General features: G+C 39.1%; 4 protein-coding genes and 1 long non-coding RNA gene across 5 annotated transcripts; 1 reads left to right on the forward strand and 4 right to left on the reverse strand.

Moving 5' to 3' along the window:
- The first annotated feature begins 271 nt into the window (after positions 1-271).
- LOC108253109 (dentin sialophosphoprotein-like) lies at positions 272-823 on the forward strand. The gene has a single exon (XM_017446469.1). It carries the CDS (start codon positions 272-274, stop codon positions 821-823), a length of 552 nt encoding a protein of 183 aa, XP_017301958.1.
- Positions 808-5,634, reverse strand: LOC103515037 (clumping factor A-like). The gene is made up of 8 exons (XM_026827853.1): positions 5,527-5,634; positions 4,669-4,872; positions 4,201-4,242; positions 3,155-3,371; positions 2,726-3,006; positions 2,060-2,568; positions 1,655-1,902; positions 808-1,508 (listed from the first exon to the last, which is right to left on the reverse strand). The coding sequence occupies exons 1-8, from the start codon at positions 5,632-5,634 to the stop codon at positions 1,165-1,167; spliced, it is 1,953 nt and encodes a 650-aa protein (XP_026683654.1). The 3' UTR covers positions 808-1,164.
- Positions 5,635-6,104: 470 nt separating this feature from the next.
- On the reverse strand, positions 6,105-11,027 carry LOC108253110 (proline-, glutamic acid- and leucine-rich protein 1-like). The gene is made up of 4 exons (XM_026827852.1): positions 10,709-11,027; positions 9,394-9,595; positions 9,007-9,188; positions 6,105-6,479 (listed from the first exon to the last, which is right to left on the reverse strand). Exons 1-4 carry the CDS (start codon positions 10,823-10,825, stop codon positions 6,171-6,173), a joined length of 810 nt encoding a protein of 269 aa, XP_026683653.1. The 5' UTR covers positions 10,826-11,027; the 3' UTR covers positions 6,105-6,170.
- Positions 11,028-13,349: 2,322 nt separating this feature from the next.
- On the reverse strand, positions 13,350-17,201 carry LOC103515038 (GATA-binding factor A-like). The gene is made up of 5 exons (XM_008479954.1): positions 17,037-17,201; positions 15,581-15,729; positions 14,590-14,729; positions 13,972-14,135; positions 13,350-13,379 (listed from the first exon to the last, which is right to left on the reverse strand). The coding sequence occupies exons 1-5, from the start codon at positions 17,199-17,201 to the stop codon at positions 13,350-13,352; spliced, it is 648 nt and encodes a 215-aa protein (XP_008478176.1).
- Positions 17,202-19,238: 2,037 nt separating this feature from the next.
- Positions 19,239-20,161, reverse strand: LOC113469861. The gene is made up of 2 exons (XR_003393146.1): positions 20,025-20,161; positions 19,239-19,272 (listed from the first exon to the last, which is right to left on the reverse strand). It is a non-coding gene; the product is annotated as an uncharacterized LOC113469861 (long non-coding RNA).
- Between the last annotated feature and the right edge of the window lie 1,432 nt (positions 20,162-21,593).

The following is a 21,593-nucleotide window of genomic DNA, read 5'->3' on the forward strand; positions in this document are numbered from 1 at the left end:
CGGTCTAGGCACTCCGAGATCGCATCACGCCACAAAACCAGCAACTCCAGCATCAGATCTGATAGCGGGAGGAAAAGCTCTCGCCAGCCACACTCACGTAAACGCCATCTCGAAACGAACACGGGGGAGGAAGGCTCTCGCCCGCCAAGCTCGCGTAAACCCAACCTAGAAACCAACACCGGAGAGAAGAGCTCTCGCCGGCCACGCTCGCGTGAACACAACCCAGAAACCAACACAGGAGAGAAAGCCTCACACCCGCCAAGCTTAGATTATGACTCGCGAAGAGCCAACCGCGAAAGAAACAACTACTATTGCCACGGATGGAACAGCTGAAGAGGGAAGTGACAAAACTGATAAAAGTATAGACGACAAAAGAAGTGATAATGACAAAAGTACAGACAAAAGTGACCCTAAGAAGGATAAAAGTGATGCCAGCAAAAGTGGAAGTGCCACTGACAAAACTAAGGCAGACAAAGCTAATAAAGCCAAAACTGACAAAACCACATCTGATAAATCCAAGACGGACAAAAGTATAGATGCCAAATCCAACATTGAAAAGAGTAACAAAGCTAACGTTGACAAGGGTAAAACTACCAAAGCTGGTGCGGAGACAAGCAAAGGCAAAAATGCTAAAAGTGGCACTGGCAAAACAGAAACGGAAGTCCGTGGAAAGGATAAAACCAGCAAAGGAAAAGGGAAAAGTACTGGCGAAAACAAAGCCATGGACATTGATGTGATAGATTTGGATGAAAATGAAAGCGATGAAATGGGCAGTGAAAACTCGGAAGGAAATGAAAATATGGTGCTTGTTGTATGGGTTTAACGTCAATGTATAACTGCTAAGCTTTTTAGTGGCGCGGACGGTGATTTTAACTCTCCTCACCCAGCCTGAGTGGGGTCGGGAGTAGCCAGCACGCGATTGCCCAGACGGTCACCAATCCGGATACTAACCACGCGCAGCGTTGCTTAACTTCAGTGGTCCAAAGGGAACTGGAGCGTTCAAAGTGCTATCGCCGCCGCTGCTCACTAGCGTAATTTCTCACTATTGTCTTCGGTTTCCAGCAAAATTTTCCATTATTTTCTTATATTTTTTTGTGCTTTTCAATTTTTCAGGCCTTCTAATACATATTTGTCTCAGGAGTTTTCAAATTTCGTTTACCCCTTTTATTCCACGTTGAATAGCTTCAAACAATCACTGACTTCTTCTCCTACATCTTCCTCTTCTTCTTTCTCTCCTTTATCATCCAGCGTTATCACCTCATCCTGGCTATCACCAGATAGCGTTATTTCTTCTCTTTCTTCATTCCTTTTATCGCTTTCTTTATTAGAGCTTTCATTTCCTTCCGAGTTTTCACTGCCCATTTCATCGCTTTCATTTTCATCCAAATCTATCACATCAATGTCCATGGCTTTGTTTTCTTCAGCACTTTTCCCTTTTCCTTTGCTGGTTTTATCCTTTCCACGGACTTCCGTTTCTGCTTTGCCAGTGCCACTTTTAGCATCTTTACCTTTGCTTGTCTCCGCACCAGCTTTGGAAGTTTTACCCTTGTCAACGTTAGCTTTCTTACTCTTTTCAATGTTGGATTTGGCATCTATACTTTTGTCTGTCTTGGATTTATCAGATTTGGTTTTGTCAGTTTTGGCTTTATCAGGCTCTTTGCATTTTTGCCTTTGCTTGTCTCCGAACCAGCTTTGGAAGTTTTAGCCTTGTCAACGTTAGCTTTGTTACTCTTTTCAATGTTGGATTTGGCATCTATACTTTTGTCTGTCTTGGATTTATCAGATTTGGTTTTGTCAGTTTTGGCTTTATCAGCATCAGCTTTGTCTGCCTTAGTTTTATCAGTGGCACTTCCACTTTTGCTGGCATCACTTTTATCCTTCTTAGGGTCATTTTTGTCTGTACTTTTGTCATTATCACTTCTTTTGTCGTCTATACTTTTATCAGTTTTGTCACTTCCCTCTCCAGCTGTTTCATCCGTGGCAATAGCAGTTGTTTCTTCATCCACTATTTCCGTAATGACTACTCCTTGTCTATCATCATCATTATCATTGTCATCACTTATCAGCTTTGTCTGCCTTAGTTTTGTCAGTGGCACTTCCACTTTTGCTGGCATCACTGTTATCCTTCTTAGGTTCACTTTTGTCTGTACTTTTGTCATTATCACCTCTTTTGTCGTCTATACTTTTATCAGTTTTGTCACTTCCCTCTTCAGCTGTTCCATCCGTGGCAATAGCAGTTGTTTCTTCATCCACTATTTCCGTAATGACTACTCCTTGTCTATCATCATCATTATCATTGTCATCACTATCATCATCACTATCCATATTGGCACTATCACTATCTCCATCAAACAGAGACAGACTAGATTCATCATCAGAATCATCTTCAAGAAAATCACCATCGTAATCGCTGCGCATCTTTTGCATGATGTCCATCAACATCATTGCTTCCGGGAAGGATGTTGCATCATCATTATCGTCATCAAAATCACTGTCATCACTTTCTACGTCACTTTCTAAATCGTCATCAGTGTCTTCTTCGTCACTATCTTCTTCTTCATCATCATCCTCTTCTTCATCAGAACCATCACTATCTAATACTATATTCACAATGGCTCCTTTCTTTCCTTGGCTTACTTTATCCTTGTTTTTCACTATAGCTTTCTACGTCACTTTCTAAATCGTCATCAGTTTCTTCTTCGTCACTATCTTCTTCATCATCATCATCCTCTTCTTCATCACTTTCTTCATCAGAACCATCACTATCTAATACTATATTCACAATGGCTCCTTTCTTTCCTTGGCTTACTTTATCCTTGTTTTTCACTATAGCAAGTTCCATACCGGTTCTTTCCTTGGTCTTTCTTCCAGTATCGTTTTTGTTGTCATTTTTAAGCTTCTTGTTTCGATTTTCACTTTCATCGGGGGTTTCCAGGTCCCGTTTGCGTTTACTTTGCTTTCCATTTACATCGGGTTTGTCTACATTGGTTTTGTCTGTGGCATTTCCTTTAGCGTTAGCTTTTGTTTTTGTTGTCATTTTTAAGCTTCTTGTTTCGATTTTCACTTTCATCGGGGGTTTCCGGGTCCCGTTTGCGTTTACTTTGCTTTCCATTTACATCGGGTTTGTCTACATTGGTTTTGTCTGTGGCATTTCCTTTAGCGTTAGCTTTGCCAATTCCATGTCTGTTTGCAGATTTGTCAAGTCTTGCATCTCCATCTCGGGTTACCTTTTCATTTCCTTCCATTTCATCGTCATGGCTTTCTGTTCCGTTCATTGCATGGTTTGTGTATGCGCCGGCTAACAGCTGGAGCTTTTCTTCGGCCAAATTTTCCGGCACGAAATTCAGGGAGTCCGCCTTGGGATGGTGGATTTTCTGTATGCACCGGCTAACAGCTGGAGCATTTCTTCGGCCAAATTTTCCGGCACGAAATTCAGGGAGTCCGCCTTGGGATGGTGGATTTTCTCCAGGGTTTCAATCCCGCGCTGACAAGCATGGTTTGTGTATGCGCCGGCTAACAGCTGGAGCTTTTCTTCGGCCAAATTTTCCGGCACGAAATTCAGAGAGTCCGCCTTGGGATGGTGGATTTTCTCCAGGGTTTCAATCCCGCGCTGACACACTTTTCTAACCTGGAAAAACAAGAGGGACAAAGACGTTAGAATAGATAAAATAATAATAGTGCTTATTTATACTGTTCACATAGGACTGAAAAGTCCCTTTACTCCAGCAGTAGCCTACTACTATTATTGTGGTCAAATTCTCAAACTATATTGAGTATAAAATTCCATACCTCGGCTGGGATTGAACCCACGCCCTCCTGTTTACCAGGCGAGCGCCTTGACCACTACAGGATAGAAGAAAGTCAGGCGTTCCGAGAACGAACCTTTTGTGTTTAGAATACAGTTCGCCCTCGGGTGGGAATCGCACCTGTGACCTAGCGTTTACAAAGCAAATGCGCTACCCTTCAAGTTAACTAAGCTGGCTGGCTTCTAAAGGTGTGTCCACACATAGTCAACGACTATGTGTGAACACCCTTAAGAGTTCTTTTTATTTACCTCAATATAACTGTCGTTGAGACCAGCATGGTAGAACACATTGGCATAGTGACTCAAATCCCGTATGCGCCGGCTAACAGCTGGAGCTTTTCTTCGGCCAAATTTTCCGGCACGAAATTCAGGGAGTCCGCCTTGGGATGGTGGATTTTCTCCAGGGTTTCAATCCCGCGCTGACACAATTTTCTAACCTGGAAAAACAAGAGGGACAAAGACGTTAGAATAGATAAAATAATAATAATAGTGCTTATTTATACTGTTCACATAGGACTGAAAAAATCCTTTACTCCAGCAGTAGCCTACTACTATTATTGTGGCTCAAACTATATTGAGGATAAAATTCCATACCTCGGCTGGGATTGAACCACGCCCTCCTGTTGACCACTACAGGATAGAAGAAAGCCAGCCGTTCCGAGAACGAACCTTTTGTGTTTAGAATACAGTTCGCCCTCGGGTGGGAATCGCGCCTGCGATCTAGCGTTTACAAAGCAGATGCGCTACCCTTCAAGGTTAACTAAGCTGGCTGGCTTGTAAAGGTATGTCCACACATAGTCAACCGCTGTGAATCGGCGGCCATCGACTATGTGTGGACACCCTTAAGAGTTCTTTTTATTTACCTCAATATAACTGTCGTTGAGACCAGCATGGTAGAACACATTGGCATAGTGACTCAAATCCGAAACCTGGGACCCTGTATACAAGATGAGAGCTTCCAATGTACTATATAGGGCTAGCCTAGTGGACGGACATACAGAGTAAGGTTGAACGCTAGACCCTGTACTTAAGGACAGGAGAAGTCCGGCTATTTGTGTTTGTATGCTCTGAAAACAAAATAATCAAATGTTTAGGGTCCCTGTATACAAGATGAGGGCTTCGAATGTACAGTACAGGCCGGACATACAGAGTAAGTTTGAACACTAGACCCTGAACTCAAGGATAGGAGAAGTCCGTCTATTTGTGTTTGAAACCGGTATGGAACTTGCTATAGTGAAAAACAAGGATAATGTAAGTAAGGGAAAGAAAGGAGCCATTGTGAATATAGTATTAGATAGTGATGGTTCTGATGAAGAAGAGGATGATGAAGAAGAAGAAGAAGATAGTGACGAAGAAGACACTGATGACGATTTAGAAAGTGACGTAGAAAGTGATGACAGTGATTTTGATGACGATAAAAGAAAGTGATGAAGAAGAGGATGATGATGAAGAAGAGGATGATGATGAAGAAGAAGAAGATAGTGACGAAGAAGACACTGATGACGATTTAGAAAGTGACGTAGAAAGTGATGACAGTGATTTTGATGACGATAACGGTAAAAAAAGAGCTGAAAAAAATCTGCCTTTGCCTGAGATCGAACCCATAACTGCAAATATCGCGAACAAACCGCGGATACTGCGCACAAAACGCGAATACCGCGAACAAAACGCGATAAAATAAAAACACCAAAAGGCTAACAAAAAGGTTAGCTGTCAGCCACCTGGTGTAAGGAGGGAAGACTCAGAAGTTTAGATTTGATGGATGCAGGAGACTCATTAAGAACATCGATGTTGAAGGGAGGATTAGCCAGGATGTTGCACAATGTCATGCATCTGCTCAAAGGACTATTTTGTGCTATATTGGTCTTACCTACATACATAATGTTTACAACAAAAGACCTTGCTTGATTATAAAAAGAAGAAGAAAAAAAAATATACAAGGTACTTACATATTAGCAGATAATTTACTCGGGATAAGAGTGATATAATAAAATAGATAAATAAGTTTTACCTACGTGCCTATTTATTGCAAATGTTTAACTTGATATTTGTAAGACAGAGAGAACATCTAGATAGACAAAGACATGTCAATCCAGACTGAAGATAGTCCAATGTAATTTATATAGCACCTATATGCTTTATTTACATAACAAACAACATGTAAACATCAGCATTAGTGCACAGAGACACAGTGTATTTCATTGAGATCTAGATACTTTACCTAGGTACCTACTAGAGTATGGCCGGGGGACGTTAAACAGGGAGTACACCAGCTTATTCTGGCTGGGGAACTTTAAACAGTGAGTATACCAGCCTGTATTTTCCTTACAAAAAAAAGCAAAGGTTGAGTGCAAAGACCATCCACTCAAAGAATTTGTAGCCAAAACCAAATGTCTGTACATGGGAAAAGGCAAAGAAAAAGAAGAGGAGTGGTTTCACTTATGTTCCTCACCTGCATTTCTGGAACATCCTCAAACACATGGTCGAGAACTTCATGCATGTATTTGACAAGCTTACACAACTGTGTCTGCCAGTTGTCCCGATACAGTGCGGTCTGGTGGCCACCACCTCCTAGTTGAGATAGCAGTGAGTAGCACAGACCCACCTGAGTGATAAGACTGTCGGAGGAGTGCCACATCTCGATGCATTGGAGAAGAAACTTCTCGATCACTTTCTGGAAAATGGAGACAGAACAAAAATAATAAAATCATGTAAATAATTTTTATTTTGAGAAACTTCTCGATCACTTTCTGGAAAATGGAGACAGAACAAAAATAATAAAATCATGTAAATAATTTTTATTTTGCTTAAAAACAGATGGGTGTTCCATCACCATTTTTATGTATTTTGTAGGAATGAAACATATCTGATATATTAACAGGGTGTCTACCAAAATGGAAAAATAAAATTCCCTGACTTTTCTCGGTTTTCCAGTCCATTTTTTCCAAATTTTCTACTTTTTCCATCACCATTTTTATGTATTTTGTAGGAATGAAACATATCTGATATATTAACGGTGTCTACCAAAATGGAAAAATAAAATTCCCTGACTTTTCTCGGTTTTCCAGTCCATTTTTTTCCAAATTTCCAGTCTTTCGAGATTGAAATTAGGTTAGACGTTTCAGTAGGTAATAACTAATAACTGAGATCTTATCAGTTATCGTTCCAAAATGGAAGAGTGAAGGAAGACAGGATAGAAGAGAGCTAGCCGTTGCGAGACGGAAGCGAATCTGTTTAAAATGTAAATGCAGTTTCTTTGTGTCATTATGTCACAACTTTAGTGCTCACTGCAGCATTGTAGGATTTTCCCAATATCTTAATAATCCTAAAATCCAATCTTTACCTACCATGCTGGCACCGGTCGCTATGCGCATTTATATGTCATAGCTACTCATTTTCCTCACGAGGCTGAGTGGGCCCCGCAACAGCCAGTCACGGAATCAATCATTTGCATGATACAAATTTCTTGACCCCGCCGGGAATCGAACCCGGGTCTCCCGCGTGCAAGGCGAGCGCAGTGACCACTACGCCATGGGAGCTGACATCGAACCCAGTTAGTAGTACTTTTACCTGAAAGGTCGTTCCAAGGCATATCTGCAGCCTTCATCTGAGTTGGTCCACTTGAGTGAATGTACCGTGAGCTTGCATATGTACAGAGAATACGGGATGAGATTTCTACCAGCCCTGAAATTACGAACAAGTAGTACTTTTACCTGAAAGGTCGTTCCAAGGCATATCTGCAGCCTTCATCTGTGTTGGTCCACTTGAGTGAATGTACCGTGAGCTTGCATATGTACAGAGAATACGGGATGAGATTTCTACCAGCCCTGAAATTACGAACAAAATGACATGTTTGTCTTCAAATCTTAATATTTTTAATTTTTTGGAAAAAAAAATCTAAATAACACCATAACATATTAGTCTTTTATTCTTAGAATAGTATGAATTTGTCCATAAAACGTGGCCAGGGTTTCTTGTTTTTTTTTTTTTTTTTTACTTTCTATTACCCTTACGTATAGGGAATAACTATTCACAAGAAATCAATCGGTGTGCATGTAAGGGTTCTAGGAATGATGGTTCACGAAATATGCGCTTGTAAGAAGCCAATATCAAAAAAATTCGAAAGTTATATCTACTTTTTTTTACACCAATAATTTGCGAGATACAGCCTGATTTCCTCGAATTTGCCATCGAAAATTTTGTCAAAAGAGAACGAATGTGCCATCAAATTTAAGGATTTTTTTGCCCGATTATTGTTCCATACATAATTTCAGAATATTTACTTCTCAAATCATGTGAGAATCTATTCTTTGTCATGAAAATCCAGTGATATCTCCAAATATTTCAACATGATTTTTTTTTACAAGAGTTTCCATTAGAGTATTTAAGATGACCAAGAAGTCTTTCCTATGTAACTAATAACTTTTCACGAGAAATCAATCGGTGTGCATGTAAGGGTTCTAGGAATGATGGTTCACGAAATATGCACTTGTAAGAAGCCAATATCAAAAAAATTCGAAAGTTATATCTACTTTTTTTTACACCAATAATTTGCAAGATACAGCCTGATTTCCTCGAATTTGCCATCAAAAATTTTGTCAAAAGAGAACGAATGTGCCATCAAATTTATTACAAGTACATACAAGACGAGTATTGTTTATTCCCCCCCCCCAAATACGTTATAGAACACAAAATTACAGCGCCGCAGGCAAAATTTTTGTGAGAAAATATGAGTTGCCCCTTCAAGGTTGCATACTTTTTTATGGACCGAAAATTCTTTTTCTTAAGGCTTTGAAAAATTCCCTGACTTTTTTGCATTTTTGTCAATTTTGTGAGAAATTCCCTGACAATTCCCTGACTTTTCCAGTCTCCATGAAATTCCCTGACAATTCCCGGTTTTCCAGTCTGGTAGACACCCTGATTAAACTCATGTTGCCTGTGTTAAAGCATGCCTATCATCAGAAGGATGACCTATCGGCATCATTTAGGTAGACCTAAGCTCATGAGAATAAATTTGTAAAAAAAAAAAAGGTTTATCAGTTTGCATGTAGCCCTGTGAGTACATCTGACCTGGTTGAAACCCCAGACTTTTAGCACATAAAATATTTAAGTACTAAAAAATAAAATAATAATAATAAACATGAAATAAATACTTACGTGAGTCACAATCATAACAAGAAAACACCATAAGCACTACTTACATAATGTGAAAAACATGGTCCATTATAGTGTTTCAGTACTTTCTCCAGACATTTCAATTTCTCACCACATACAATTGCACAGGAAGGAACAGTTTCTAATTTCAATACAAACTTTGGTAATATTGACGCTACAAATTGCTTCTTTACGTCATTAGAATGGTGAGTTTTAGATATGAGAAGATCTGCAAAAAAGAAATAATACAGAGAATGAAAGAAATCTAATTTGCAAAAGAGCCTTTTTGGAACAAAAAGGGAAATTAAAGCAAATTAAGTACCTAGTATAAATTACAAATAAATGGCCCATCCAATAAATGGCCCTTTTTTTTAAAAAAAAAAAGAAGTTGTGTGCAAAATTACATGTAATTGTGTATAAATAATAATACTCACAAAGATTAGAATAGTCTAACGATTGAATGCTAGCGGAGAATGTGTCACTAGATTTGATACAAACTGACATCCAAGTGACAGCATGACTCACGAGTAGTTCTTCGGAAGCTTGAAGTATCACAGTATTCAGTAGAAGATGATTTTGTTCTATGTTGGTGTTTGAGTTCAAGTTGGAATTGATTTGGTTGATAAAAGATACATCCTGCAAGAAAACCCAAGGATAAGAAAGTGGTTGAGAGCACTGACTCTCAAATATGTCTTTTTATATTACCTATACTTATAACTTCTGTGAAATGTTAAGTGCAAAGGTTTTTAGGAAACAGGTCCCTGGAGTGCTACTTTTGGCACATTGCATTGGTTTCCAAGTGCAGTCTGCCTTCCAATTGTAATTCAATGGATAGTTGGAAATGATTAGCTTGAAAGTTAGCACACCTGCCCATGTAAGCACTAGGTTGAGAGTTTGATTCCCAACCAGGGCAAACTCTTTACTTAGACAAATAAGGTTCTTGGAATAGCTGGGTTTCACCTATCCTATCCATAATCTCTCTTTGATTTCAGGACAATGAGGCCTTCATTGTTTTAGTTCTCTTCAAACCTCTGTGTCCGTCAAACCTCTAATAAGCCTTGTTAGCTTGAAGGGTAGTGTGTTTAATACCGCGAAGCTAAGGTTTGATTTGGTTGATAAAAGATACATCCTGCAAGAAAACCCAAGGGTAAGAAAGTGGTTGAGAGCACTAACTCTCAAATATGTCGTTTTTTTATTACCTATACTTATAACTTCTGTGAAATGTAAAGTGGAAAGGTTTTTAGGAAGCAGGTCCCTGGAGTGCTACTTTTGGCACATTGCATTGGTTTCCAAGTGCACTCTGCCTTCCAATCGTAATTCAATGGATAGTTGGAAATGATTAGCTTGAAAGGTAGCACACCTGCCCATGTAAGCACTAGGTTGAGAGTCTGATTCCCAACCAGGGCAAACTCTTAACTTTGACAAATAAGGTTCTTGGAATAGCTGGGTTTCACCTATCCTATCCATAATCTCTCTTTGATTTCAGGACAATAAGGCCTTCATTGTTTAAGTTCTCTTCAAACTGCTGTGTCCGTCAAACCTCTAATAAGCCTTGTTAGCTTGAAGGGTAGTGTGTTTGCCTTGTAAGCGCTAAGGTTTGATTCCTGTCTGGGTGGATGTTATCTTGAATAGATTAAAAGTTCGTTCTCGGAACAGCTGGCTTTTTCCTATCCTGTCTTCCTTCTCTTTGATTTTGGGACAATACGACCTTAGCAGTTGCGGTTCCTCTGAAAGTGTCCCTAAACTCACCTTATTTGAAAAATTCTGGTATTCATTACAAGACTTGAGGATGGTCTGAAGGGAAGGACTGCTGAACTCATTTTCAAACACTATGTCCGACAGCAGATTCTTCAAGTTCTCACTCATTTTTCAACCGGAGATTTACCCTGTCCGTGAAATCGACTGTTATAGGATATTTCTAGATGAAACGACAAATGGACTACACAATTCACAGCTTAAAAGGACAGTTGAACTTTCAAAATCAAAGAAAATTCTGATAAAAGTGCACTTTTCTCCCCTTGACTTTTCTTTCTACATGAGCCCAAAAGTTAACCAAAATAACCAAATTTGAAAACACGTGCAAATTTTAGAAATCAGTAAACAAATCATTTGATTGGTCGAAAAAAACATGGAGGTATGAATATAAGTGGAGGAAGGGTAACGATCTCAAGCGGAGGTAAACTTCCCCTCCTCGCGTGCTCGATGGCGGCCATCTTTGAAATTGATTTCAACACATTTTTTACTTTCTATTACCCTTACGTATAGGGAACCTATACAAGGTAATGAGAAAGTATTGCAATCGGTCCAAATTTTCAAAATCGGGAAATGGGTGGAAATATCCGTTTTGGGGTCCCCTGATTCCAAAAAAGTGGTTTTTAGCCCATGGTCTGTACGTAACGTACGTACGTACGTACGTACGTAACGTACAGACCATGGGCTAAAAACCACTTTTTTGGAATCAGGGGACCCCAAAACGGATATTTCCACCCATTTCCCGATTTTGAAAATTTGGACCGATTGCAATACTTTCTCATTACCTTGTATAGGTTCCCTATACGTAAGAACAAACGTTCATTTCGAAGTGACTTTTCGAGTGTTGTGAAGCTAACAAGTTGTGGATTTTGAGTAATATTTTTTCAGAACAAACGTTCATTTCGAAGTGACTTTTCGAGTGTTGTGAAGCTAACAAGTTGTGGATTTTGAGTAATATTTTGCCTCAAAGTTTGTTTCCTTTACTTCAATGCCTTTTTAATAGATATATGTCGATGCACGGTTGTGGAAATAATTCTATGGTCCCTGGTATAACATTTCACAAGTAAGTACACTTCTCATTTTCGTGTTGTCCTGTCTTATGTTAACTATTCTTTGCTAGTTGAAGCTTACAAAGGTCCATTATGCCATCAAGAAAAAGCACATAATTGTTGGCTTTGTTAAGTACCTACATATTAATATTATTTCCCCTGTTCATTTGTAAATGTTTTGTATATAATTTTCTGTTTATTTTTGTATATTTTGTATTTCATTGTACAATAAACACCAAGTTTAAAGAAGAAAAAGGAAATTTGTTGTTTTTTCCCCCCTGAAACCTCTGATAGTTATATCTTAGACTCCAATATTGCCAATGTCTGGCTAGGGGATTGTGAGCACATATTTTTTTTTGAGAGAGTGAGAGAGACTGGGAAAAATCTTCTAAGACATTCAGGCTGAATAGTGTTGAATTTCAACCCACTAAAAATCTGTCTCTCCATTTTAGAGGCAAAACTACCCGGAACAGTTATACAACATTACTTTGGGTAAAAGCACATACTGCCATGTGTATCAGACAATTTACACAAGAACTATGCAATTAAAATAATTATTCTGTTGCATTTTATTAGCATCAAGTAAATTCTTACATGAATTAAAAGAAAAATCCAAGTGTCAAACTCAAAAAAAGCAAAAGAGCTAGACGAATAATCTAACTTTTATCTCTTATCAATTTTGTTTACATTTCAAAATTTCAAATAATTCAAAATTTCGCGCTCAAATCACGCCCTTTTCTCCTCTTTTCCTTTCGAAAATTTTGTCTTCCAACATTTGTACAGGTGAGATAGGGATCTGTTCCTCCATTTATCATACCATTCATACCTCCATGGAAAAAAAGTTATGGCGTCCAAGGAACGCTTCACACGATGCAATACTTTCTGTTCGAGACCTTCGTGTTGAGCGGATTGCATACACACAATTACGGCGCTTTATTACTATTGATTTTCGATGGAGTTTTTTGGCCAAAATTAAGCTTAGTCGGTGGCGATAGCACGTTGAATACACCAGTTTCTAATGGTTCACTGGAGTTAAGCAACGTTGTGCATGGTTGGTATTTGGGTGGGTGACCATCTGAGGAATTTGGCACTGCTGGCTTTTTCCAGTCCCTCTCAGCCAAGACTACTCAGTACTTAAAGGAAAGTATCTTTCTAGGTATCTACCTCTCTAGATACAGCTGTTATGACATTACTTCAACTAATGAAAAAGAAAGAAGTCGTAAAATTTTGCACACATAAAAAGATCATTTTATTACAATTTTATTTTTATTCAATCAAGTTTATTACAAGTTCTACTTTACCGGATACCTACCAGTAGATAGATGAAATATTCACATAAAATAAGATAGAATAATTACAAAGGTAGATACATAGGTACCAAAGCTGCATTTTCCTTTCGTAAATATTGGAGAATACAAAAATAAAGTTCCCTTAATTTTTTTCGTCTTTGGGCGTAATAGCGCGACCACATTGGCTGCTCACGTGTATTTTCAATGGTTAATACCTGAAAGAAGGGCTTCTGAGTGAAATTTTGGTATTTGTTTGATGAAAAAATCCAGAAAATTAAACAGTTTGTCGCTCATTTAAGACTATAGATTTTCCATACATGGGATGGGAGCCTGTGGGTAAACAAAACATACTTTGGCACAAAAGGTGTTGAAGTTGAAAATTCAAATTCCAAATTAAATTTATCCTGTACGGATAATGTTCGTTCTCGGAACGGCTGGCTTTCTCCTATCCTGTCCTCCTTCTCTCTTCGATTTCAGGACGATAAGACCTTGGCGGTTGCAGTTCCCACTATCAAAAAAAAAAAAAAAAAAAAAAAAAAACTTAGGGGGGAACCTTTTCCAAAAAAAAACACGTTCCGGTCCCACAACGCTACAGTGAGGACCAAAAGTTGTGACATAACACAAGCACCCTAGTTATTCAAGGAGTTTTTTGTTCCATACATAATTTCAGAATATTTACTTCTCAAATCATGTGAGAAATCTATTTTTTGTCATGAAAATCGAAAAATGGGGGCATAAAAAGAAGGGAAACTGTTAAGCTCTCACAAGAAAATCTAAAACATCAATTATTTGCGGTAAAAAAAGAGCTGAAAAAAATCTGCGTTTGCCTGAGATCGAACCCATAACTGCGAATATCGCGAACAAACCGCGAATACCGCGAACAAAACGCGAATACCGCGAACAAAACGCGAATACCGCGAACAAATTTGATTGGTTGATGGAGAAGGGACGAGGAGGACTGGTGGAGGAGATTGGAGGTGGTCTGATGGAGGAGGGACATGTAGGAAGAGTTGTGAGAGAGGGAGGAAGAGGAGGTGGGCAGTTTGGAGGGCGAGGAGTCAAGATGGTTGGCGCCCGATTTGAGGTCTGTGAAAGAAGAGAAGAGTGGCAACATTAGACATTAGTACTGTGTCCCTTTCCCTTCTCGCCCATCTGATGATAGGTAGGTATACTAAAGGATGGGCAATGGGCATGCTACCACACAGACCAGATGCTCTAATGTAGTAGTTGTTTCATTGCTACGAAATAAAAACAGTTGTAAATTTCAAAACTAGTTAGCTTGGAGGATACCGCGCTTGCGTTGTAAGTGCTAGGTCGGGGTTTCAATTTCCCCCCGAGGCGGACTTTATCCTAAACAGATACCTACTTAAGGTTCGTTCTCGGAACGACTGGCTTTTTCCTATCCTCTCCTCCCTTTCTCTTCCATTTCGGGATGATAAAAACTTCGTGATTACAGTGCCCTCTATCAAACCTTAAAAAGCTACATATGGATTTCTAAGGAATAGAAAAGCTATCGAATTTAGGAAAAAGAGACGCTTACCAGATCCACCAGAGCTTATGTCCAGATGGGCTAGATTAGATATTGCACTACAACCGCTAGAACCTACACCTCCACTTCCTCCTCCTCCACCACCTCCTTGTTTCTTAGGTTTCCTCTTCCTAGTCTGAATACCATCTTTCCTGGAGGAGAAAGAAAATGGATGAGTATGAAAAAGAGAATGAAAATTGTAGGTTTCCTGAAAAAAAGGGGCCGTTTTCGAGCTTTTTCAAAAATTTCGTCGGCCGAACTTTCGAAGAACGGCCGAACTACACCTCTGACATTGTCAAATCGGGGCGAAATTTATTTTTAAGTCTAAACAGTCGAACAGTCGTGATGGGAACGGCTGCCTCTCTGCCCCTCCCATTTTAGAACCTCTAAAAAGTCTTAAAAAAAACCTACCCAATTGTATATGCTTCACGCATTACACACGGGTTCTTATTGCGCCTTCACATTGAACTTACCTCATGGCTAAATGTTTATTGACGTTGTGCAGTTTATAGTATAGGCAACACGCATTACACACGGGTTCTTATTGCGCCTTCAAATTGAACTCACCTCATGGCTAAGGGTCTATTGATGTTGTGCAGTTTATAGTATAGGCCACACACATTACACACGGGTCTTTATTGCGCCTTCAAACTTACCTCATGGCTAAGGGTCTATTAACGTTATGTAGTTTATAGTATAGGCCACACTAAAAAAAACCTACCTAATTGTATATGCTTCACGCATTACACACGGGTCATTATTGCGCCTTCAAATTGAACTTACCTCATGGCCAAATGTCTATTGACATTGTGCAATTTATAGTAAAGGCAACACGCATTACACACGAGTTCTTATTGCGCCTTCAAATTGAACTCACCTCATGGCTAAGGGTCTATTGACGTTGTGCAGTTTATAGTATAGGCCACACACATTACACACAGGTCCTTATTACGCCTTGGCCACACGCATTACACACGGGTCTTTATTGCGCCTTCAAACTTACCTCATGGCTAAGGGTCTATTAACGTTATGTAGTTTATAGTATAGGCCACACGCATTACACACGGGCTCTCCGTCATTATTTCGCCTCCACAGTGTTGTCATACGGGTGCCGCAGTTCGTGCAACACAGGCCGAGCCTTCGGGTGGCAGTCTGGAAATGGCAACACCGGAAAAGGTAAATTTAGAATTTTGTTATTTAGCAACACAGGAAAAAAATTACTTTAAATGAAAATTCTAAATTTTAGAATTTTTCGTTATTTGGTAACACCAGCGCCAATTTTGTAAATAATGCAATACAATCTGTCAACCTACAGTTAGCTTGAAGGTAGGACGCCTACCATGTAAGAGCTAGATCGCAGGTTCGATTCCTGAGGGTCAATCTCTGTTCAAAACAGAAACTGGTTTAAGGTTCGTTCTCAGAACGGCTGGCTTTCCGTCCTGGCCTTCTTCTTTGATTTCGAGACGATAAGACACAGGAAAAAAAAGTTACATTAACTGAAAATTCTAAATTTTAGATTTTTTTTTTATTTTTTATTTGGTAACACCAGCGTCAATTTCGTAAATAATGCAATATAATCTGCCAACCTACAGTTAGCTTGAAGGTAGGACGCCTGCCATGTAAGACCTAGATCGCAGGTTCGATTCCCGAGGGTCGATCTTTGTTCAAAACAGAAACTGGTTTAAGGTTCGTTCTCAGAACGGCTGGCTTTCCGTCCTGGCCTTCTTCTTTGATTTCGAGACGATAAGACCTCCGTTGCTACAGTTCCCTTTATCAAACCTCTCGAAAATAATAATAATAATAATAATAAAAACATGCAGAAGTTATCTAAGTTTAAATAAATATGGACCTAAGTTAGAATGTTAGATTACTACACAATACACATGCATTAGACACCTGAAAAATAATAAAGCATGCAAAAGGAAAAAGTAAAAAAAAATAATAATAGTAGGTGGTTAAGAATGTGTTAGTAGCTAAAAGGGTGTTTCGTTTATTTAATCAAACAATGGTTTGAAAAAAAAAGTGGACAAGAATCCAAAATTTGTAAAGCCTTCTCATAAAACAAAAGGAATGAATGGATCATCATTGACAGTCAAAACAAACGTTTACAAAGCCAAAACATTGAAGTGCACGAAAAAATGGAAAATTAAACCATGACCCCATTATTTCCCAAACTCATTTACCTAGGATAGAATCAAGATAACATCCTGCTTTTATCCAGATTTTATCCCCTTTAGAGACCAAGTTATGTGGGCGGAGCATACAATAACAAGAACTTCAACCAAGATTAAATCCTGATTCTCTTGGGATAAAATCCGGATTTTATCCTGTTTCCAAACCAAGTTATGTGGGCAGAAAAATAAAAAAAACGTGCAAAGATTTTCAAGTGATGAAAGGCGGGTGCATTCTTACTATTAAATTAGAGAGAAGAAAAATAGAATCTCTGGGTTGCCACTTACAAGTCGCTTGGACGGTTTGACTAAGGGTCGATTCATTCCGTTCATTTTATGATAAAGGCCGCACGCGTTGCAAAGGTAGTGACCGGTACCATCTCGGCGCCACAGGGGCGTCGAAATGGCGCCACAATTGACGCACTCGCGCCCCTCACCGAATTGAAAATCCATCCCGGACTCTAAAAAAAAAACAAGAGGGGCCCGAAAACCCGGCCTGGTTAGTTTTTGTTAAATTTTAAAGAAAAAGGAGGGGCCCGAAAACCCGGCCTGGTTAGTTTTTGTTAAATTTTGAAATGCAGAAAAAAGAGGGGAGAAGGGGAATTTCCCACACTGAGAAAAAATAAGGAAAAGTAAAAATGATACACGGAGAGAAGAACTAGAGTGCCGATGCCGAAAGCCTAACCGAGTGACTGAATGTCGACACTCTAATATTGAACTCTATATATCAGGAAGCTCGACACTTTACCATATAGAATTCTAAGAATCTAAATTATCGGGAGTACGAGTAACTCAATGATACGAGTTCTTCCACCCTAAGTTTCATAAACTTGTGGCACTCTAATATTTTTTCCAAGTGTAGGGTGGCTCAAGTTTTAGGACACGTAGGGTGTAATGCCCACCAACTTAGGCTGTGGTCTCACAAACCTATATGTCTGTAAAGTAAAAATGATACACGGAGAGAAGAACTAGAGTGCCAATGCCGGAAGCCTATAACCGAGTGACTGAATGTCGGCACTCTAATATTGAACTCTATATCAGGAAGCTCGACACTTTACCTTTACCATATACCTAGAATTCTAAGAATCTAAATTATCGGGAGTAGGTACGAGTAACTCAATTAATGATAGAGTTCTTCCACCCTAAGTTTCATAAACTTGTGGCACCCTAATATTTTCTCCAAGTGTAGGGTGGCTCAAGTTTTAGGACACGTAGGGTGTAATGCCCACCAACTTAGGCTGTGGTCTCACAAACCTATGCCTGTCAGATAGTCTGAGCGTGAGCGGCGGACATAAGAACTCTATTATTCGGTTATATCCCCTGATTTAGGGCGTTGGAAGTTGGAATGCTAGGTTTTGCTACAGGTATATTAAAGTGTCGATCTTCCTGATATATTAGAGTTCCGGAACCAAAGGCTTCCGACACCCTGGTTATTTTTCTCAGTGAGGGAAATTCCAAAAAAAGGTCATTTTTTCGTGCATTCCAGCGTGACGTTTTAGATCAGTTTCCACTAGAAGGGATGAGCCTCCTGATTGATTGATCAGAGGTGGATTGACCTTTTAGATCGGATGCTATTGAGAAAAGAGGTTGGTGGACCAGATTTCGACGTGCAGAGAAGTCATCAGAGTCCTGAAACAAAGATCAAATGGTTTGGGTGAAAGCGAAAAAAATGGAATGTGGACGTGTTTCAGCTGATATGTCAAAAGTAGACACTCCTGTAGAATTCAGTTTTACATTTTAAGCAGATTCGCTTCCGTCTCGCAACGGCTAGCTCTCTTCTATCCTGTCTTCCTTCACTCTTCGATTTTGAAACGATAAGATCTCAGTTATTAGTTATTACCTACAACAGATTCGCTTCCATCTCGCAACGGCTAGCTCTCTTCTATCCTGTCTTCCTTCACTCTTCGATTTTGAAACGATAAGATCTCAGTTATTAGTTATTACCTACTGAAACGTCTAACCTAATTTCTTTCTTTTTTTTTTTTTGCAGAGTTCTCCGTTGTGGTGTATATCGAACGCTACACTCCTGGCTTACTGTAGCAGGATGTGCTAGTAATATAGAACTACTGGCTGAGGAGTTAGTGCCCTATCTTCTGTCCGATATAACCTATGAGAAACCCCCTGTAACATTAACTACGGTAAGTGAAAAATATCTTCTTATTTTTTTAAAAGGTCTGAAAATTACCACATAAAAATGCAAATACTTATTAAAATAGAATAGAATATACCCTGTTTATACTGCCAGAATGAGACTGAAAAGTCCCTTTACTCCCGCAGTCTTGTCCCTTTAATCCCGCAGTCTTTTCTAGGCTACAACAATTTTTTCTAGGCTACAATAATACTAGTTCGTTCAATTAGTTTTACCTTAAATTAGTTCAAAAGTAAAGGAATTTTAATTGTGTTAAGCATATTTAAATGCTTGTCACAAACATCGTTCCCCGATTATTTCACCTAGATAAATTTTATGACGTCTGATCTGATGCTGGAGTTGCTGGCTTTGTGGCGTGATTCGATCTCGGAGTGCCTAGACCGATGGCAGATGTATTTAGAAGTGGTGTTGGATTTTTTACATTTCTATTTCTATTCTATAGAAAGAAAACTACCCAATGTATAGGAAGGAAATTATGTTATAATCTAAGCCCATCCACTCACTATCAGGTAGAGCAGACAGGTACACCTGATCAGGTCCGCCTGTCAGATCTACTTGATCCTTGATAGTGAGTAGTAGGCTTAAGGCAGGTTAGAACATGGTCAAGGGTGAGGTTTTGCATACCTACCTCGGTGGTGTAGTGGTTACCTACCTCGGTGGTGTAGTGGTTACCTACCTCGGTGGTGTAGTGGTCAAGGCGCTCGCCTGTTAAACAGGAGGGCGTGGGTTCAATCCCAGCCGAGGTATGGAATTTTATCCTCAATATAATTTGAGAATTTGACCACAATAGTAGTAGCCTACTGCTGGAGTAAAGGGACTTTTCAGTCCTATGCGAGCAGTATAAATAAGCACTATTATTATTAACCCAAAATTTTGCCCTTTAGACATTGTACAGCGGAGGTGTTATTTATCCGAAATGGAAGAGGGAAGGAGGACAGGACAGGAGGAGGAGAAAGCCAGCCTCTCCGAGAACGAACTGTATCTGTTTAGGATACAGTTCTCCCCGGGAAATGAACCTGGAATCTAGCATCAGGCAGACGTTCTAAGCGAACTAGGCTGGTATACGTTTAACCCTTCATTGCTTAGATAGAGTGTCAGATCTGACTTTTAACCCTTTTAATACTCACGTTAACTTCTTCGGATCATACACGACCACTTTGAGTGAGTCTCCCCCTTCGCTTGTTTCCGTTCCTTTCCGTGAGACATCGGAACTAGTCGGCTTTGCTCGCTTGACGCCCGGATCCCGAGTCCAAATCCGACAGTCGATGTCGATCGGAAATTGCTTCGGGTCACGTGAGTCTCCCCCTTCGCTTGTTTCCGTTCCTTTCCGTGAGACATCGGAACTGGTCGGCTTTGCTCGCTTGACGCTCGGATCCCGAGTCCAAATCCGACAGTCGATGTCGATCGGAAATTGCTTCGGGTCAGATCGGCGAATTGTGTTCAAGGTCGCGGATCGCGCTTTCAAGGTCATTGACCTTGTTTTCATTACCATGGATCTTGTTTCAATTGCGATTAGCAAGATTTTCAAGTTGGCAGTAAAATTCTTTCTGACGTTTTTTTTTCTGAGTTCCAAGATGCAAATTTCGAGTTTTTTTTTATTTTCTTTTTTTCAAAATTAAAATTTTCAAGTTGAATATCTGGAGACCCACAACTTTAAACTTCATACGCTGAATGCTAAATGCTGAATAAAATATCGTTTGTTAAAAAATGGATTTAAAAGTAATAGAGCCCTAACCATTTTTAAAATTTTGACTCGATTTTTCAAACGGACTTTTCCTTGACGGACCTAAAACTGGCTTTAGAATTGATTCTGAGACTTTTCTGAGTTTCCAAGATGCAAATTTCAAGTTGAGTTTTTTTTTTAAATTAAAAATTTCAAGTTGAGTATTTTTCCTAATATTGTATCTGGAGACCCACAACTTTAAACTTCATGCGCTGAATGCTAAATACTGAATAGAATATCGTTTGTTAAAAAATGGATTTAAAAGTAATAGATCCCTCCCTAACCATTTTTAAAATTTTGACTCGATTTTTCAAACGGACTTTTCCTTGACGGACCTAAAACTGGCTTTAGAATTGATTCTGAGATTTCACCCTCCCAGAATTGCATGATGTAGGTAACGCAAGTGGCTTTATGTGTAGGTACTAGGTACCGTAAACTTTTCCAAAAATTTCTGGAACAGCTGAAACTTACTAACTAGAAATCCAACAAATAAGAACACAGAGTTTGTTTTACACAAAATTAAGGTTGTTTAGGGGAATTTGAATATAAAATCTAATGGTTTAAATCAATTATAAACTAGTTATAAATTATAAACTAGTTGTTCAGTGAACTTTGGATCTTACTCAGAAAAGGGGCCTCTCCATAGCTTATTTACTGGCCTAAGGTACCGTAAACTTTTCTAAAAATCTCTGGAACAGCTGAAACTTATACATAACTAACTAGAAATCCAACAAATAAGAACACAGAGTTTGTTTTACACAAAATTAAGGTTGTTTAGGGGAATTTGAATATAAAATCTAATTGAAATAAAAGCTAAAGAAATTATAAGGTATGGTACAAAATATGAAAAAAAAAGAAGCTACCTAAAAAAATCAAGCATATTGAAAAAAAAAGGAAAAAAATTGACGATTTTGTCAGCAAGCTGAGAAAAGTTGTAGGTGTTGACTTGAACTTTTTTCGTATGCTACCTAAC

This window comes from Diaphorina citri, unplaced genomic scaffold (assembly GCF_000475195.1).
Source record: "Diaphorina citri unplaced genomic scaffold, Diaci psyllid genome assembly version 1.1 scaffold1261, whole genome shotgun sequence".
NCBI classification, from domain to species: domain Eukaryota; kingdom Metazoa; phylum Arthropoda; class Insecta; order Hemiptera; family Psyllidae; genus Diaphorina; species Diaphorina citri.

Bases quoted from the DNA above. Each gene is read 5' to 3' on its own strand.
- LOC108253109 (XM_017446469.1), top strand. From the start codon at position 272: ATGACTCGCGAAGAGCCAACCGCGAAAGAAACAACTACTATTGCCACG.
- LOC103515037 (XM_026827853.1), bottom strand. From the start codon at position 5,634: ATGACATTGTGCAACATCCTGGCTAATCCTCCCTTCAACATCGATGTT. The intron at 3,372-4,200 runs ATCCACCATCCC...TGCATACAGAAA, and splicing joins GGATTGAAACCCTGGAGAAA to ATCCACCATCCCAAGGCGGA. The intron at 1,509-1,654 runs GCCTGATAAAGC...AGACAAGCAAAG, and splicing joins CAAAGGCAAAAATGCAAAGA to GTAAAGATGCTAAAAGTGGC.
- LOC108253110 (XM_026827852.1), bottom strand. From the start codon at position 10,825: ATGAGTGAGAACTTGAAGAATCTGCTGTCGGACATAGTGTTTGAAAAT. The intron at 9,596-10,708 runs GTGAGTTTAGGG...GTTTTCTTGCAG, and splicing joins ACCAGAATTTTTCAAATAAG to GATGTATCTTTTATCAACCA. The intron at 9,189-9,393 runs GTGAGTATTATT...TCTTTTTTGCAG, and splicing joins GTTAGACTATTCTAATCTTT to ATCTTCTCATATCTAAAACT.
- LOC103515038 (XM_008479954.1), bottom strand. From the start codon at position 17,201: ATGGATTTTCAATTCGGTGAGGGGCGCGAGTGCGTCAATTGTGGCGCC. The intron at 14,730-15,580 runs GTAAGTTTGAAG...TTTCTCCTCCAG, and splicing joins AATAGACCCTTAGCCATGAG to GAAAGATGGTATTCAGACTA. The intron at 13,380-13,971 runs GTTCGCGGTATT...GTTTACCCACAG, and splicing joins TCCATCAACCAATCAAATTT to GCTCCCATCCCATGTATGGA.